Below are 17,710 nucleotides of genomic sequence, written 5' to 3'. Positions count from 1 at the left end.
TACTTGGTCAAGCAAAGCTCGCCCATAGGATTCAGGTCATCTGCCCATTTTGCTGGCTACACGGAATTCTCCTAGCAGGCAGAGTTCTGCCTACACAGCTACGAGTTGGGACAAGCTCCGTCAGCTGATTGCAAGGGCACCATCACACAATAACCTGTTCAAACTGATGAGTGAATGTCTTCAGCAAGCTACAGCACGACGACTGCGAAGCATAGACAAGCCGAACCCTGACCTCAAGTTCTTGAGAATACGTGCTTGTCGATGACGTGCTTACAGAAAAGCACGACATTCCAAAAGAGGCTCTGATTGGACACTTTATAACCGCTCAGATGCAGCCATTAGGCGGCAGACAAAACAACTTCGTCGAAGAAGCTGGGCCGCGTTGTGTAGCTAGTTGCATATGGAGAGCGGTTTTGGGAACATATGGCGCATATTAAAGGCTCTCTGAACACCTTTGGTCTGCAAAAACCCAACTACATCATTGTGCATCACGGCTGGACGGTCTCTGAAAATTCTTGCGGAACATTTTGCCAATATTTTCACCTGTCCTATGTCAAGAGACAACGCCAGTCATCGTTCCGTAACAATATTATATGGAACTCCATGCGAAATGGATGAGGCAGAATTTACCCTGGCCGAGCGGCGTCACCCACTTAGCCTCTGTCATCGTCGCACTGGCCCAAGTGAATACGGTGTTACGTATCAAGCCTTGCGAAACATTCATGAGGTCTTTCATGAATGTATCCTGGACGAATACAACAAAGTGTGGCAAACGAGTCTCTATCCTGCTGAATGGCAATCGTGTGTGGTGAAGCCAATTTTAAAGCCTGGTTGCCCTGAACAACACCTGAAGTTAACCAGCCAATATCAATAACTTCTGACGTTATGAAGCTGATGGAACGTATGTGGCTGTTTCGTCTGGACGCCAGATTACAGGAGCTCTCTTTCTTCCCTGATGTCATGAGCAGATTTCGTCGCCACAGTTCAGCCCTCGACAGCATAGCAGATCTTGTATCAGCGCTTGAATGTGCTCTAGCAAACAGACAATCAGCGTATGGTCGATTTCTTGACATACAGCAAGCATTTGACTCGGTACCATATAAGGCGATGATTTTTGCACTGATGAATGGAGGAACTTAAGGTCGTCTGTTACACTTTCTCCGTGATTTTCTATCTGAGCGCAGACTGAAAGTGCGCATTAGAGAAGTACAGAGTGAACCTCGTGCTGTTAATTCTGGCGTCCGGCAAGGCAGCGTCTTATCACCGCTTCTCTTTACAGCGTACTTGCTGGACCTCCAGGCCGACTACCACAAGAAAGTGACTTTCATATAGGCGTTGCCATTTATGCCGATGGCATCGCATTCTGGGTCAGTGGTCCGTCACACCATAGTCCACATCTTTGTGGTATATTACAGCGAGCTCTGAATGCAACTTCATAATACTTGGTGGAAGTTGGCCTGCAGGTTTCACCTGTGAAGTCAGCAGCGATCGTGCATCATCCAAGGCAACAGGATCGTCGAAGCCTTAGCAGGGTTTAGCTCGGAGACGCACCGATAGAATGGGTACACCAACATCGCTACCTGGATGTAATTATCGATGATCGCCTTTTTTGGCGCCCTACTGTTAAAACTGTGAGGCGAAAATCGCTGTCCTTGTTGAAGTATGTATTCGCCTTGACTGAAGGGTGATGGCATTGATCAGAAGACAGCACTGCAGGTTTACCAATCAGCTGTGCTCTCTTGTATGATGTATGCCTTGCCAGCGTTGAATGTACCGCCTGCTTTAATGTCTCAGCTCAAATGGGAACATCGTGTTGCCCTCCGAGTACTGTTAGGCTTACCTCGTGAAGCACAATCCATCCCACTACTGACTTGAGCACACCAGTTGCCACTAAGGCTGCAAGCTGACCAGAAAGCGCTACATCATATTGAGCGTCTTAGCCAAGCCCCACAAGGCAAGACACTCTTTGACAGGCTGTTACAGCGCCCTCTTTCTCGAATGGGTAAAATGGTGGCGTTGTTCCATGACATTACTGGCAATTCCGGCGAAACTATTGAGTTGCCAACATTGACCGAGCACAGCTCATAAGCCTTCCATACCCATCTGTCAATTCCAGGAATACGCAAAAAGTGTGACCAACCTGCTTCGGAACTATACATATTAGCCCATTCACACGTATTTGAAAACTGTGAAGACTATGCAAAAGTATTTACGGATGCTTCTGTACGCAGCAATAGCCTGATCGCTTCTGGAGCTTTCTTCTTCCGTTCAACCGATATCAGACGGTTGTTTGAAATACCGCACCCCTCTTCGTCGGTGACTGCCGAGCTAGCAGTGATTGATGTCACCCTTAAGTACGTAATGAGAAGGGTTACGAGCATCGAAGGTTGTCATCCTCACCGACTGTCGTGGTGCTCTTAGCCGACTCACCAGCAAGGAGACCAACAGCCCCATTCTAAGAAGCATCATGGAATTCATCAACATTATTCTGTCACGTGGGGTATGCATAGCTGCACAGTGGGCACCTTCGCACGTGGGAATTGTGGGCAATAAAGAAGTGGATCGCCTTGATTTGTCATGCAACCATGATGGCTGTGACTGCCCGGGAATTCCATGTACGATAGACAATGAACGTCTGCTTATACGACGACACCTCCTAAAGCAGCAAGCAGCCAGACCAGCGTGTGGCGAATGAATCGTTCCCTTCCCATGTTCATGGCCGTGGCTTGCTCGTCGTTCCCGAGCGCTGTTGTACAAACGAAGAGTGGGCTCCGTGCTGGTGCGTGAATGATTACACCGTCAAGGGCGTGTGGACAGCACATTGTGCGCGGCTTGTGGCTCCCGCGAAACACTTGAGGATCTCGTAGTGTACTGTCTTACATTTGCTACGCAGCGGTCTTTGCTGATTAAGGAATATAAATTCCTTGGACATAAGTGCGCGACCCTAGGCGACTACCTCTTTCCGAGCGGTTGTGCTTCTTGACGCGACCAGGCCCACCGAGCTCTCCTTACATATGAACCAAACAAACCTGGCCATCGTTATCTATGTTCTTTTACTCATAATCGTCGAAGTCTTCGTCATTTTTTTCCTTCCTAATCTTCTTTCTTCTCTCTCCCCTCTAATCTTTGTTTTCTGTGTTTCTTCCCTCGTCCCAAAAGAGTGAGCAGGCATTGTGTCCCTCCACGTGGCAGTTGCCAGCTTGCTCTCTTTCTCTTTTTTCTGTGTCCTTAAGTATCTGTGTATGCAAATGGAATAACTAAACGACAGCCCGGAACAACGTGAACACCATGGACAAAATCAACGCGTGAGCGTCAAGAAAAAACCTGATATTGACTGCATTGACCAGCGAAATTCAAAGAATAAATGTCAGAGTCTCAGCTGGGGTTGAATCCAAGCGTTCGGTGTGGCAATAAAACGTTCTACCACAAAGCTACGCCAGGTCTCGGAACTACTCTTCAAAAGAACCCTAATGTTCATGAAACACGAATTGTGACTGCAGTGCTGGATATCCAATTTGATGAGCACTACATATGTGCCCCTTTGATACAGCCGTCACGTCAGGTTAATGTCAATTTTGGTTAGGTGCCGTACACTGAAAAATTATTTATGTAGCAGTGTCAAGAGCTAACATTGTCGCGAACACCATAGCGCTTCATATCACCCTATCGCTTTTGGTGTTGCCATTACTCATGACCTGTGGGTATCGTTGCGCAAGTGCAAATAATCTTTTTATAAGCATATGTAACTCTTCAACATATGTCTTTGTGCAACACTTATAGATATACTGTATAAAATATTTCGGTATGATTCGCATAATGTCGATTGCCAAGTTACGTGGCATTCACCAAATGTTTGAGTAGGTCAGACAGTTGCTCATACCCGTAATATACAGGCCATCCAAATAAAGACTAGCCTAAAGAACTTCACTTTCAAATGTAATATAAAAGTGACCATGAAGCAGGAAGCTTTAACTCTTGGTTGGAGTTGGCAGTCGAAAACTTCCCCAAAACGCCGTGAGAATACCTAGAAAATACTTATGGCGAAATTCGCAGTTACAGAAGGATTGCTCTGTAGAAAATGAAAGCGACAGCAATAACACACTGAAATCTTTGCTACGCAGTGGCAAACACATGACGCGAAGCCTGCGGCAGTTCTAAGCACGAGCAGCCCCCAATGATGCATGGTATAGGCTGCATTATGATTTGCTTAACCAGGAGGAGTGGCCAGATTGGACGCCGTTGATCACGTTCTTAAGAGGTTGCCAGCAATTAGTGTTCCAGTGGGAGGGCAAGATACTGTGAGAAATCGAGATGCCAAAGAGTGTGGGATCCGCAGTACTAAAGCCTTTTATTAGCACACATTATCACTGCACTTATTCTTACGCGAACGACAGCGTTTACCTTAAAATACAAGAGCCCGTATTCACAAACCTACCTCAGCCTTTCCTCTAGTTTTCCTTATCAGTTTTAAATTTTTATTGCGCATAATAAACAAAGTGGACCAGTATTCATAAACCAGTCTTGTCCTTATCATTCGCCTTGTTACCATTTTTAACGCATGTAGAGAGTATAGGAAGTTGAAAAAAACGTGAGGTAGGGCCGAGGTTGGTTTGTGAATACGAGCCAAGGTCCAGAAGAAAATATTCTTCATCAACCTTACATTAGACGATTTTTTTTTCGTGCACAACAGCACATAGTATTTTCTCGTAATATATCACCAGACTGCCTGATCCCGAAGGTGTTATCCGTAGATAACAAATACTGGCAGATAGCGCATTGTAAACTCAAATAAGTCTTCTTCGCCAAGAACGATGTTTCTCCTTATCAAACAGGGTAAAATCAATTACACGGATGTTGTACAAAGTGTGCGACCTCTTGCTAGCATTCAGTAATCAAAATTATGCGCGCAGAATACGCTTGAAACTTCCTGTGGCAGGTATGACTGGAGCATTTTTCAAGCCTTGAGAAAAAATCAAGATGTGGCAGAGATTTACTGGAAAGTTTTATTATTTACCGGAATTTGTTTTTAGTCATCTCACGGTAAGCACTGCTGGCACAACTGATTTGCACATGAGAAACGCTACTGTGTAATTGATGACTCAAGAGGGTTGAAATATTTTAATGCAGGCCATGTCAAATTTTTTTTTTTCCGTGAAAGCTTTCCATCAAGCTACATGAAAGCATGATCATGGAAATAGAGAGCGTACGAAGTATATTCAATTGTTCTCTGTCTTTTACATTATTCACAGCTTCACTGTAACTAAGGTTGCTAGCTATACCACTGCTAACTAGTGATATCTGACTCAGCACTGCGTTACACTAGAGGAGAGGTGAAGGTGAATGTATTCAAATAGAACAGATTATTCAGTATGAGTATCAACCAGAAATATAAAGGTCCAGATAAATGCGTCATGAGTGCCGTATATCCGCGATAAAATATCATGAATAAATGGGATCATATTGATGTGTAGGTTCGTGTGAGATGTTACTCCTTGTGCAATATTATATTTTATAGTGCTACGAACTCATGTCCTTCTTGAAATCCTATTGCTGTAGTCTTTAAAAGGCCTTTCATTCCTTAACTATGCAGCTTCTTCCATTTATTAGGTTTTGAAAGGCTGCTGTTACTAGAAACTTGTGCTGCTTCTTACATTCATTAGGTTTTGAAAGGCTGCTGTTTCTACAAAGTTGTAATACGCATTGAAAAAAGTTTAGTTTTTTTATTACATGAAAACTTTCAGGTCTATATTTACAGCTTTTGCGGAGGTGTCATTTTATTTTGATCCGTCGCAAATTATTTCCCCATTTTTGTGTGCGTTGAAAGTAATAGTTCCGGCTCTCGCTTCATTTAGCGCAGTGCTGCGAGCGAATACTTTTGGAACAAAAGTATCTACGCAGACAATAAAAAAGAGGCAGCACATCGTTATATCATTAAAATTTTTATTGTCACACATGGCAACCCCCGACTTTTCTGTTATTGTGTTTTCATCTTCTTGGACTGTTTCATTCGTGAACTGGTGGTAATTAAAATACAACTAAATTTACAGTAACAGGTATCAACTACCTAGGTGATCTAACTATAAGACCAGTACTGATGCTTTAACCATGCACTCCTGCAGACTCACACAAAGACAGATATTCAAACTTTCGCATCGCTGGCCTCTAAATAAAATTGCAGCAGTTGCTCTGAGTGACCGAAGTAGCATTGACGTTTACTTGTTTTTAGAAGACAATTTCTTGTTAGCAGTACTCACGCAATAGCCGGTAAGATTTCACTCTGTCCATAAAATATAACGAAAATAGGTGTATTATTATTTTAGGTGGCATGTATTTATACAGTCACTTGTTGTTCACAGTATGAGCTGTTAATAAGTGAACTGTTATTCGCGTTTCACTACAACTTGTTTTAAAAATACTGTTATTTATAAGGCTAATACTTTTTTTAGTCTAGCAGAAACGATAGGCCTGGCTGCTACGACTCCTTGTCCTTTTTGCTGTGTGACCCTTGAAAAATGGTCTGACAGTGTGAACGTTATATTGCAAGCATTATTTATTCCTATATCATAACAACTGGATATATTGAAGTACAATGGAAGGCAGCATTGCACAGCTTTAGGCCCGAGGGTGAGGAGATCACCCTATAGTGTTCTTGCAAGCCCAGGTTCATTCGCCCACTCCCAGCAAGCGCTTCGTAAGATTTCAGGAACCTGTTGCTGCGTGCAGTAGCGTCGCCATCGACGCCAGGGGTATCTTTGCTAGAACGTGTGCACCACTGAATGTGGGTAAGCCTCTTTACTGTGTACAGACGCCCCACCGTGGTGGTCTAGTGGCTATGGTACTAGGCTGTTGACCCGCAGATCACGGAATCAAATCCAGGCTGCGGCGCTGCAGTTTCGAAGAAGGCGGGAATGCTGTAGGCCCGTGTGCTCAGAGTTGGGTGCAGGTTAAAGACCCCCAGGAGGTCAAAACTTCCAAAGCCCTACACTGTGGCGTCTCTCATAATCATATAGTGGTTTTGGGAAATTAAACACCACATATCAATCAATAGACTTTGTACAGCCGGTGCAAGCATCAAAAGATAACGAACACGTTGAAGTGAGAGAGGGAAAATAGAACTTTTTAGTAGCGAAAGGAGACAAAGATCTAGATAAAAAACAATGAAAAAAGATAGAAAATACAAAGAACTGCAGGGAATAAATACACAAATATATACAGAGATTGTGGAAACAAAATAGAAACATACACAAAGTTAGAAAATGAGATACAAAATAAGAGATCAAAAAGCAAACAAATCTGAAAGGTAGTATAGAGGAACAAGAAATGAGAGCGAAGGAAACAGTGAGATGGAGAAATAAAGTGAAGAAAAGATTGTAACAGAGCGTATAGAGAGATGGCACCTTCACTGTGGCTGACTTTACTTCCCATAATGGTACTGTGTGCATCTCTCTTGGTTCATGAAGACGGCAAATAAGAGAGTGGTGTGCGTAGCACCCGAGTGGGAGCATTTTCTGCGGCAGTGTAATAAGTTCTACAGCGTGACACCCATTACAACGTAACGTGGCATTTTCTGTGGCAATGCAAAAAGTGTGATATTACCGAATGCTGCAGTGCATAAGCCAACGTTGCATTCCAGTGTAAAGATTGTAACGCTGCTGCAACTGCGCATGTCCAGAATTTGAAACACAGCTGTTGCGGCCTATGCATTAACTGTGCATTAAAAGATATTGCATTATTTTTTTTCTAATAAAAATATCTTTTGCTCTTTCATGGGCTGCTTCAAGTATTTACGAAAGTCGACTAAAACCGATGTATTGGAATGTCATCATGCTGATAGACAAATGTGCTTAGCATGCAGCAGGGGGTTCGGTTCCGAGTTCCCACACTAGAGTTCATAATCCTTTATTGCAGTATTGATAGGTCCACTCGTTGGGGTAGAAAAAAATGCTCAAGAGAAAGGGCGCCATCATTTGTGCTCCCCAGGACCACGAATTGGTCGAGGTCCAAACACGTTCACGTTCGCTGCAAAAAATGAGCAGAATAATTTACTTAGATTGTTGTCAGCCTTAAGTGAACAGTACCAATCATCACCATTGCAAGGTCTGAGGCGGCTTTTGTAAATGAATGCACTCTTGCATGGTTACATATCACCTAACAGTGGGGGAGGATATGATGAGAATTACGAAACGTTCATGACTCGCTCAATTAAAAAAAAAAACGTGTCACCCCCACAACGCCACACTGATAACAAAGAGTTCAACGTTTTATGTTTTAAAGACCGATGACCTCCGCTTTACAAGACTTGTACCCATAAGAAAAGTTTCGCAAATATACATGCATCGTACGCGTGTTCCTATATTTTATCCGACAACGGACGCGTCTTTTAAAGGAACCCTGCAACCCTTGTTGATATAGTCAATAAACGGATTCGTTAACGGAGCTTATGGCCTCACGAATTCCCCACTGAAAATCTTTTGGGGTATCTGTCCAGTAAGAGTGGGGTTACAAACATTCGTCGCACGCTGCGATGGCGTTCTGCATTTTCTCGTCGCGACGAAAGCGCCGGAAGCTAAGCTGGAAAGAATGACACGGGTAAAACAAATACGTCACGAGCACTTCGTGATCTTGAGCGTTTTTTTGCTTGTGTTTTTTAAATACGGTGTTTTTAAGCGCGAGCTCACGCACACGCGCGAACAAGTTGCGGCCTCCCGCGGCGATCCCTTAATTCATCTAGCGTGCCATATTCAAATCCACCAATGGCTGGTTCAAAGGCCGTGACAAGTGATTCTTTGCACTTATTCCGTCATTAAGTGAGAGAAGAGAAAGTAAATTCCAGCTGACTTTTGGAATTTATTGAGAATTTGATGCGGGTGTGGTGCTATGATAATTGGCTCGCGTGTTTTTGGCAGCCTGATCAGCACTTATCAGCAGCGTTGCTAACCATGCGCAGAAAGTGTTGCAGGGTGCCTTTAAGGTTGCGTTCGTCATGATTTTGAGGGTTCATTTACACCAACGTTTCGTTATGGCAGGCGCGCCTGGCAAGCCAGGAATATTTAGTTCTATGGGCAATCACAAAGTAGGATTAAATTTAAAAACACTTTGCAAATTGCTAAATAACTTCGGCGATGGCGCGTCTGTTTTTTAATATGAGTGGGTGGACTGTGGCTTCACTGCCAGAAGAAGCCCCATACAATTGAATTTGAGTGACATCTTGTGACACATTGAGCTGAGGACAAAGAGCCGAGAGTCAGACCGAGAGTCTATGTTCAAATATCTGACTAGTACGAATCATTTGTGCTTTTTTGCTGGTGGATTTTGTCCCTTCAGAATTGTAGTTGGTCGTATGTTGTAAACAACTTTTTGATTACCCAATCACAAACGCAGATATTTCGATCGTCCGAGTGGTTGTATAACCAAATGTATATATATTTTTTCTCTTAGACACATTTCTAGAAGGATGGCCATCTATTCCAGCATGACTATCCCCCCCCTCCCCCCTTAGATACAGTTGTAAGTTCAAGGGCTGAATGGGTAGTGGCAACGCAATGCATGCTGTAAAAGGAAGGAAAAAAGTTACGCAAATTTTTCAGTCCCCGCCACTTCAGCCTCGCACGTTGCCTTGGCATGAACATAATGGCAACGAATGGAACTACTTTCACAATGCACCCAACATTTTTTTTATTTCTCTCAAACGATGATGTTTAATGGAGCATTCGCAATTACCTCCTGCACAATGGTAAGCACGGTGAATCGAGATGCAAATGTGGCATCTACGACAGAAAAGAATCGAAATTCGCTAGGGCAATCCGAGATTACTTCGTTGGCCAGTCATCGCTTTGCGTGACAGTTGTCATGGTTACAGCAGGCGTAGAAAAAACGTGGCTGTGAAACCTTCGTGAAAAATAGCTACAAACAAGCTTAATGAATGGAATTATTGTCCCTGTTTCCTTTGGTGAAAACTTCTATTAACAATGCCTGTCTTTTAAATAGTAGGTTAACTAGAGCACTGTTTGCTTTGGTACCACACTAGATGCAGCGCAGAAACATATGCTTAGAGATGGGCATTACTTTTTCGTAGTCTCAGTGATTGGCGCGATGGGAGATGCGATATAAAAAGCATGTATATCGTTAAGCTGATCCTGAGCTGAATGCCTTCACAGGCTCTGCTTTACCTAATCTTGACTTTTTTATTTGCATATCAATAAAATATTGCAAGAGCAAAGTTGTACGCATTATTTTTTTCATTGTTTAGGAAGTACTTTCTTAGTAGCGCGCAGACATGAAAAACATGGGATATGCCGCCTCAAAGACGGAGCTTATATTTATCCTTAAGCTGCCATTGATTGTGGAGCCCTTGCGTACTTACTATACTTAGTACCTCCCCCGCCCTATTTGGCGCCTATATACTTGAACTTCAAAGTTTGATATCTATTAAAACAATGAAGCGTAAAGGCATGGAGACGAGAAATAAAACAACCCGAACACCGAATTAGAACTCCAAAAAGTGCACAGTGATGAAAAAAAAGGAGGCACAAAAGCTAACAGGGAATTCTCAGATAAGGAGCGAAGTTACTACTTCGGCACACGTGGTAGTTAATGTCAGACAATACAATGAAGAAACATAATTTCTTCTTCATTAAAGTTATTCGACTGCGGGTATACCATGACTAAACGAATGTTCTTATTGCTGTGCCGATGCTAAATCACACATCCCTTACCTTTTCCCAAGTTCGTAAACTCTCGACTATGTAAACATACGTAAGATGGAGACGAAAGAAAGTTTGGCAATTTCACCTTCAACCTGAACTAACACAGATGACATTTTGTGTCTACCTTTTTTTCCTGTCACTCCAGGACTTTCTCATTTGTTAGTTAGTTTCTCGACCTATAACTTGTGTGGTGTTTTCGTTGCCCGTGTCTTCAGTACTAATACCTACCCAATCGCCCAGCTCCTTGTGATTTCATGATGTGTAGAAGCCGCTCAGGCTACCCTCGCTGCTTTCTACGTTGAGCACGTAAAAACACTTTTTAAGAGTGGAGCATATCCCGAAACCAGGATCTCTAACACTCTCATATCCTGTAATCGTATACTATCATCGATGTTTTGCGTCGCTTGGGGCAAAGCAGGTAATATCTTTTCAGTGAAGCTGTTGTAACTATGTACAGTTTAATCCAAATAAAGCTGGGAAGTGATTTTTTAGGGGCGAAGCGCCTCAAGGCAAGGCTCCGTCCATCTATTGTATATACGTGACCGTCTATAGTTAAACCTTAGTAAACTGCCCCCTACTTCGTCCTTGCAAAATCGCACTACGCCCTATAACCAGCATTCCACCAACCATAAAGCAAATACAGTTGAGAAGGAGCCAATATGAAATACAACATGGTCGTGCACTTGTACCCAGGTGCGCATTAGAGAATCATAAATTGTCCCACAGAGTCAATCTCTTGATGTACGGGACCGGCTATAGTTCCACCTTTGCAAACGGCACACTACTTCGTCCCGGCAAACTTCCCACTACGCCCCATCACCAATCCACGACTTCACCAACCATAAAGCTGTTATAATAAAGGAACAATGGAAGCGATGTATAGCTAGCACTTGTGATTAATAAAATTTATTGTATAAATATATACAATGTATGGCACGTCTTTTATGATATAGTGGGCGATATTCTCGGAAGGTTCACGGTTTAGAGATGAAATCCTCTAGTGCTTTGCCCCCCTCATCATGACTCACTCCGTCGATACGCTGTGACTTGTTTAACTCAGGGAAGAACATGCAGACAACCGTTGCAGCTGCCATATGGATTTAGTGCGACAGACAGCCACACTAATGCACTTTTCTAGTGGCTGCAGCTGGCGAGAATGTTTGTATTGAAACATCGAGGCCGTTCTTTTGACACACCACTGCAGTTGGAAAAATTAACGTAGCACCTCGGTGCTCCAAATTACGATGCTGAAAAGTTAATAAGTTAATTGTCGCTTGCGTTAATATGCATGCAAGAAAGCCAGAATTTGTGCAAAGCTCTTCGACGGATTACCGCAGCAGTTTATTCCTAATACAGAAGCGGATCAAAGGCACAGACAAAGGCAAATTTTTCACTGCCACCTGGTTAAGCAAGCATTTAACGTTTGTTCGTAGCAGTAAAGCTTGCCGCATGTAGTGTGGGTCTGTATACTAAGATAAGAGCAAATAATAAAAAACTGAGCAAATAATAGGATAGTGACGTGTCTGTACACACATAAAGTTTCTTTTTTATACACCAGACGGAACTCTCGCGCTAGTGTCCATGGAAGCTGCAACACGTGGCGCTTCACGAAGCATGGGAGTGACGGGTAGTACACAGATTTGCCCAGTATTCGTAATTTACGTTTCTTTTTGGCTTCGCTGGCTTGAAGCTGCTTTTTTCAGAAACATTATTCGGCAAATGGTTGGCAGTTGCGCTTCACCTCAGTATTAACTTTGTCCTATCATTTAAAATCACGTCACGAAGTTCAAAAGAGTTCATTAGTTCCTTTGGACCAAACACATCAATAAACGAGGCCACAAGCGCGATTCACCACCCGCACGTCCGAAGACTAGGCAAAGTCGTATACTACCCAGCATTCCCATGGTCGCTGAACGATTGCAGCACCAAAGTACATTTTAGTCAATTTCAAGAAACTTTATGTGTACGTGTAGCAATTGTGGATGCAAAACTTTGTCAAAAAGATGTGACACCAGCGTAAGAATTGAATTGACATGTGTAGGATAAATGTTTGAATTCACCATGACAAAAAAACCGGTAGCCAGTAGTGCGTGTGCTGCCCCAGCGCTACCTGCAGATGAATTCGCCTCCCTAGACGCGAAATGCTTTGATGAAGGGTGGTTGAACCTTATTCGTGTGCAGGTTTACCCATACTACTTCCTAATACATTAAACATTCACTTAATAGTTAGTGATATTTCCGTTGTGTGTTGCTCATGCGTGCCTGCTAGCGGTATAACACATTTCGATTCGTTAACCAACTAGTAAAAAAAAACAGTTTGGCAAACCTGATCCAGGAGCTGATGGAGGTGATTCAGGAGATGTCGCAGGAGGTGATCCAATCGATGATCCCAGAGATGATGCAAATGGTGTTCCTGTAAGAGATCCTTCAGGTGTTCCTAGAAATATTCCTACTGGTGTTATAGAGGTTGATGGCCCTGAACTGGAAGATGACCCGGAGGATGATACGGCAGGTGATAGGTCAGATGGTCCAATAAATGTACCGGCTACAGATCCTGGATGAAGTAGTGCATGAGACCTTGCTCCAGCTGATCCAGCAGAGGTTCCAGCAACAGGTGATGGACTAGATACTGCATTAGGTCTTCCCTGAGGTGATGCCGCAGGCGTTCCAGCAACAGGTGATAGACTAGATACTGCATTAGGTCTTCCCTGAGGTGATGCCGCAGGCGTTCCAGCAACAGGAGATAGACTAGATACTGCATTAGGTCTTTCCTGAGGTGATGCCGCAGGCGTTCCAGCAACAGGTGATAGACTAGATACTGCATTAGGCCTTCCCTGAGGTGATGCCGCCGGCGTTCCAGAAACAGGTTCTGGACGAGGCTGTGCATTAGGTCTTCCCTGAGGTGATGCAGGTAGCAGTCCAGGAAGAGATTCTGGACGACGTAGTGAATCACGTCTCCCTAGGGGTGATGAAGAAGGCGTTGCAGGAACAGGTCCTGGGCGTGGTCCTGGAGGACGTCTTGGACCAGTTCTCCAAAGTCGAGAAAAAACTGGAAAACAACCAGGAGCTCCCATGCATCCAGGAGGAGATGGCATAGGTCGTCGAGTTGGGGCTGCATCGGCACACAACTGGCCATTGTTATGCACTACTGAAAGGAGAAAAGCAAATACAGCTAAAAAGACCCCAATGCGGACGCTCGCCATTTCCGCCATTATTATTACACCGCAAAAGATTTCTTATGTGACTGTAGCCGAGCAAGAATATATACACTTCCTAAGAGATCACACGTAAAGAAAGAAAAGACTGCCTTCAAATTTTATTGCTAATATTTTTCATTAGTTGCATCCCTTTATTCTTCACTAACGATAATGTATCATGCTAACACTTGCTTGGATAGATTAGGGTATCACAAATTGTGAGGTGGCTTTGCAATGAGGTGTAATGTGGAGAGTTAGTATAATTATTTAGTCTACTTTTGATAGCTGGCTTGAAGCCAGAAATACACTAAGGGGTCACAGTTGCTGCGATGGCGTCATTTTCGAGCTGTCGTTCACAATGAAAGTGTCATCAATATCAAATGTGGCGTCTGTAAAAAAAAAAGGAAGACATAAGCGTAGCCAGTGAGAAATGTTGTCACCGAACGAGTCATTTCCTTTCTTAGACGTGATCCCCGGCACCGAATCATATATTTTACTCATGCTCAGTGTTTGCACAATTGGAGGACATAATTTCATAGCAGATATGCATGGACATTATGAAGGGAGAAAAACTCGAACCCAGCCACCATAGAATAAACCTAAAAAATGAGTCTCCATTTACGTGCTACATATTTTAAAAGCGTCAAACCACGTATAACATGTCAAATCACTTCACAAGGTTGAACTAATGAAGGACAGCTGATCCATTGCTAAATGAATCAATTATGTTTAGAAACATTTTTTTCGAAGGCAGTTGACATCAATTGTGTGCAATATATTTTGACAGAACAGAAAACGCACAGACACACAAAATTTATACAAAAAATTTCTATACGCATGTACATGACATGGTAAACAAAAGGCAAAAACGAAACGGGTATATGTACATTTTATTTACATAGAATTTCTGCCGGTACTCAATCGACATCAGCCGACCAAAACCAGGCAGGCCGAAAGAAAAGTTTTACCTGGGTCGCACAGGTGAACACAAAAGGGCAGGACCAGGGCCGAAGGAAACGAAGAAGGAGACCCGGACACAGACGTCTGGCAATATGGAAGGTGAACGAAACAACTGAACGAGCCAGCGCTCGTGGCTCGTGCCCGTCGGCTCTTCTTCATCTTTTATTTGTAACACACTCCCGCAGCCGGCAAACTCGCGGCAGTGTTCGGTCGCACAGCGGAAGAAGTTCAGGCAGACATTGGCGAGCAAGACGCGAATGATAGAAAGGGGGGGGGGGTTCTTAGTCAGTGATTATGGAAGGCTTTGGGGAGGTCGTGACTTGTCTAGCGGGGGAAGTCGTTCAATGTCGCTATAAAGTTCAGTACACTTCGTGGTCCCGTTGTCAGCCATTTTGGGGGCATAGCAGGGGCGTTTGCTCTTCTTGCGTCGGTTGAAGCACGATGAGTCTAATCTGGAACTGTTTTTGTTTACTCGCGAAGTTTACTGATAAATTGAGAGGCCTTATTTTTAGGCACTGCAAAAGTCTGTTTTAGGCGCCAAATACAGACAGGTTAAACACCATTTCAGGCAATCATATTCAAAATATAGGCACATTGAAGTTCTACAAAAATTGATGAATCCCAAACCAACGACGGCGGTGGCTTGTACCAAAAGCAAGAAGAAAAAAAAAACACAATATTTGGGATAGCCATAATGGACTACTATTGAACATAGGCATGCTTTTCCCGCGCGATTCGCAATATGTGGTAGTTCGTTTAATTGTCTAGCACTGTGCGTGAAGTGTTCATCATTAAATTAACACTCTCCGGGGTCTCTTTTGTTTTGTTGTGGTTGGGAAGAGCAGCGCAAGAGCAAATAGCCAGACCACTGATACCACAGAAATGATTGATTGATATGTGGGGTTTAACGTCCCAAAACCACCATATGATTATGAGAGACGCCGTAGGGGAGGGCTCCGGAAATTTCTACCACCTGGCGTTCTTTAACATGCACCCAAATCTGCGCACACGGGCCTACAACATTTCCGCCTCCATCGGAAACGCAGCTGCCGCAGCCGGGATTTGATCCCGCGACCTGCAGGTCAGCAACCGAGTACCTTAGACACTAGACCACTACGGCTGGGCTGAAACCACAGAAGAGAGGGATGCTAGGTTTCATCACGTAGGACCAGTTTCTCCTCTGTCAGTGAACACATGAAAGGGCCCCTCACCAGGTTTGGGCATTTAGAGCTGAGAAGCCTGACGGTGCACTGTACACTCTGGATCATTCCTGTTAAGCATTGCAAAAGTACGTGTCGCGGAAAAACGCTCAATTTCTAATGAGTGCTACTTGCCCTTCCCGCGGGCGTGCGCCCCAAAATCTAAGGAGTGACGTGCGGCAAGAAACGCCACTCCTTTACGTTGAAATTGGCGGGATGACGCCGCATACCGTTCGCTCTTCATCAGAACTGCGTGAAACGCTAGCTATATCTAGAAAAACAAACAGAAATGGTCCGTCTCCTGATTATATACTGCATTTTTAACGGTACCTGATTAAGAGCATTACACGTGACATTACTCTACTTGGCATGTGCAATCTGTGTGTTCTGTTGTGTAGCATGAATGTGGAGTACCTTGGTTTGGGCTACCTGCATCGTATCATTTTGAGAGGGAAACGCAAAAACAAAGGGAAAAAAAGACAGCGTCCTTTGTCTCTATGTAATTCTTTTCCTGTGTCTTTGCACTGCCCTTTCAAGAAGCAGTATAATGAATGCAAGCTAAGAAAAAAAATTGAACACGCAAATGAAATCTCAGCTTGTTATCATTTTTATTCTTGTTTTGAATAGCGTCGAGGTGCTATTTCCTAATCTGTCCTCGTTTGGCGTCCACCTTGGTGGACCAGTCACTATAGGGTGCTCAGCTGCTGACCCTAATGCCACGGATTTGATTGTGGCCGCGATAGTCACATCTATATGGAGGCGAAAATGTAGATGCCTGTGTACGTGGGGTGTCCGCGCACGTCAAAGAACACCAGATAGTCGAAATTTGTGGAGACCTCCACTACGGCACCCTGATATTCATACCCTGGTTTTTTACGCAAAACCACACCTACTTCTACTGCTATTACTACTATTTACTACTACTAGTAGAACTACTACTACTATGGCTACTGCTACCACTACTACCCGATTTCGCTGGCGTTTGTTTTCTCCTCGTTCCTGCATCGTGTCTTCGCCAACCCTGACACCGCTTAGCTTGTGTTTGGTGCATCGTCATTGACCGCATTTTGAGTGGGGTGACGTGGTGCACCGCGGTCACAATACATTATCCTTGCAAGCTTGTTTTAAAGTACACGCACTAACTGATCCATCCCACAGAAACTGGTAATGCACAACAGAGAACGCCGAAACGACGCAACATCGATGGCATACGTGCACGAACTAGGCTTGGGCACGTCATGTGCGCGTGCGTGACCTTGCTTACGAATGTTTTCCTTGGTGCGTATGCGTCATGTGATTCTCAAGCTCCAATACCGAAGAGAACAGGGAAGGAATGAGGCTCGCGATGGCTACGTGGGACGAAAGGCAAGGGATTCAAGCTTGCTTCTTCGCATCATATTTTGGTGGCTTGTTGCGCAACAATTTAAAAAAAAAGGCCATGGTGAACCGCTTTTTATTGGGCACGCAAGAACTTCTAACTACAACTTATTATGTCACCTAGACAGGAATGCCTAAAAAAGAAAGTACAAACAAAACAAAAGTCGCATGCACATCACATTTTTTTTACCCGAAGGCGCTGCAGCAGATGAGATACAACGTCAAAGATAACACTCCTTGATTGGCACAACACACTTGTTCTCTTTATAAC

The 17,710-nt window shown here is 43.8% G+C and overlaps 1 protein-coding gene across 1 annotated transcript; it reads right to left on the bottom strand.

Moving 5' to 3' along the window:
- Window positions 1-7,883: 7,883 nt before the first annotated feature.
- Window positions 7,884-13,736, bottom strand: LOC142767344 (uncharacterized). Its single transcript, XM_075868830.1, has 2 exons — window positions 13,033-13,736; window positions 7,884-8,019 (listed from the first exon to the last, which is right to left on the bottom strand). Exon 1 carries the CDS (start codon window positions 13,591-13,593, stop codon window positions 13,252-13,254), a length of 342 nt encoding a protein of 113 aa, XP_075724945.1. The 5' UTR covers window positions 13,594-13,736; the 3' UTR covers window positions 7,884-8,019; window positions 13,033-13,251.
- Window positions 13,737-17,710: the final 3,974 nt, after the last annotated feature.

The sequence above is a fragment of the Rhipicephalus microplus genome, chromosome 7 (genome assembly GCF_043290135.1).
Source record: "Rhipicephalus microplus isolate Deutch F79 chromosome 7, USDA_Rmic, whole genome shotgun sequence".
Classification (NCBI taxonomy): domain Eukaryota; kingdom Metazoa; phylum Arthropoda; class Arachnida; order Ixodida; family Ixodidae; genus Rhipicephalus; species Rhipicephalus microplus.
This window is presented reverse-complemented; position numbering and strand designations above follow the sequence as displayed.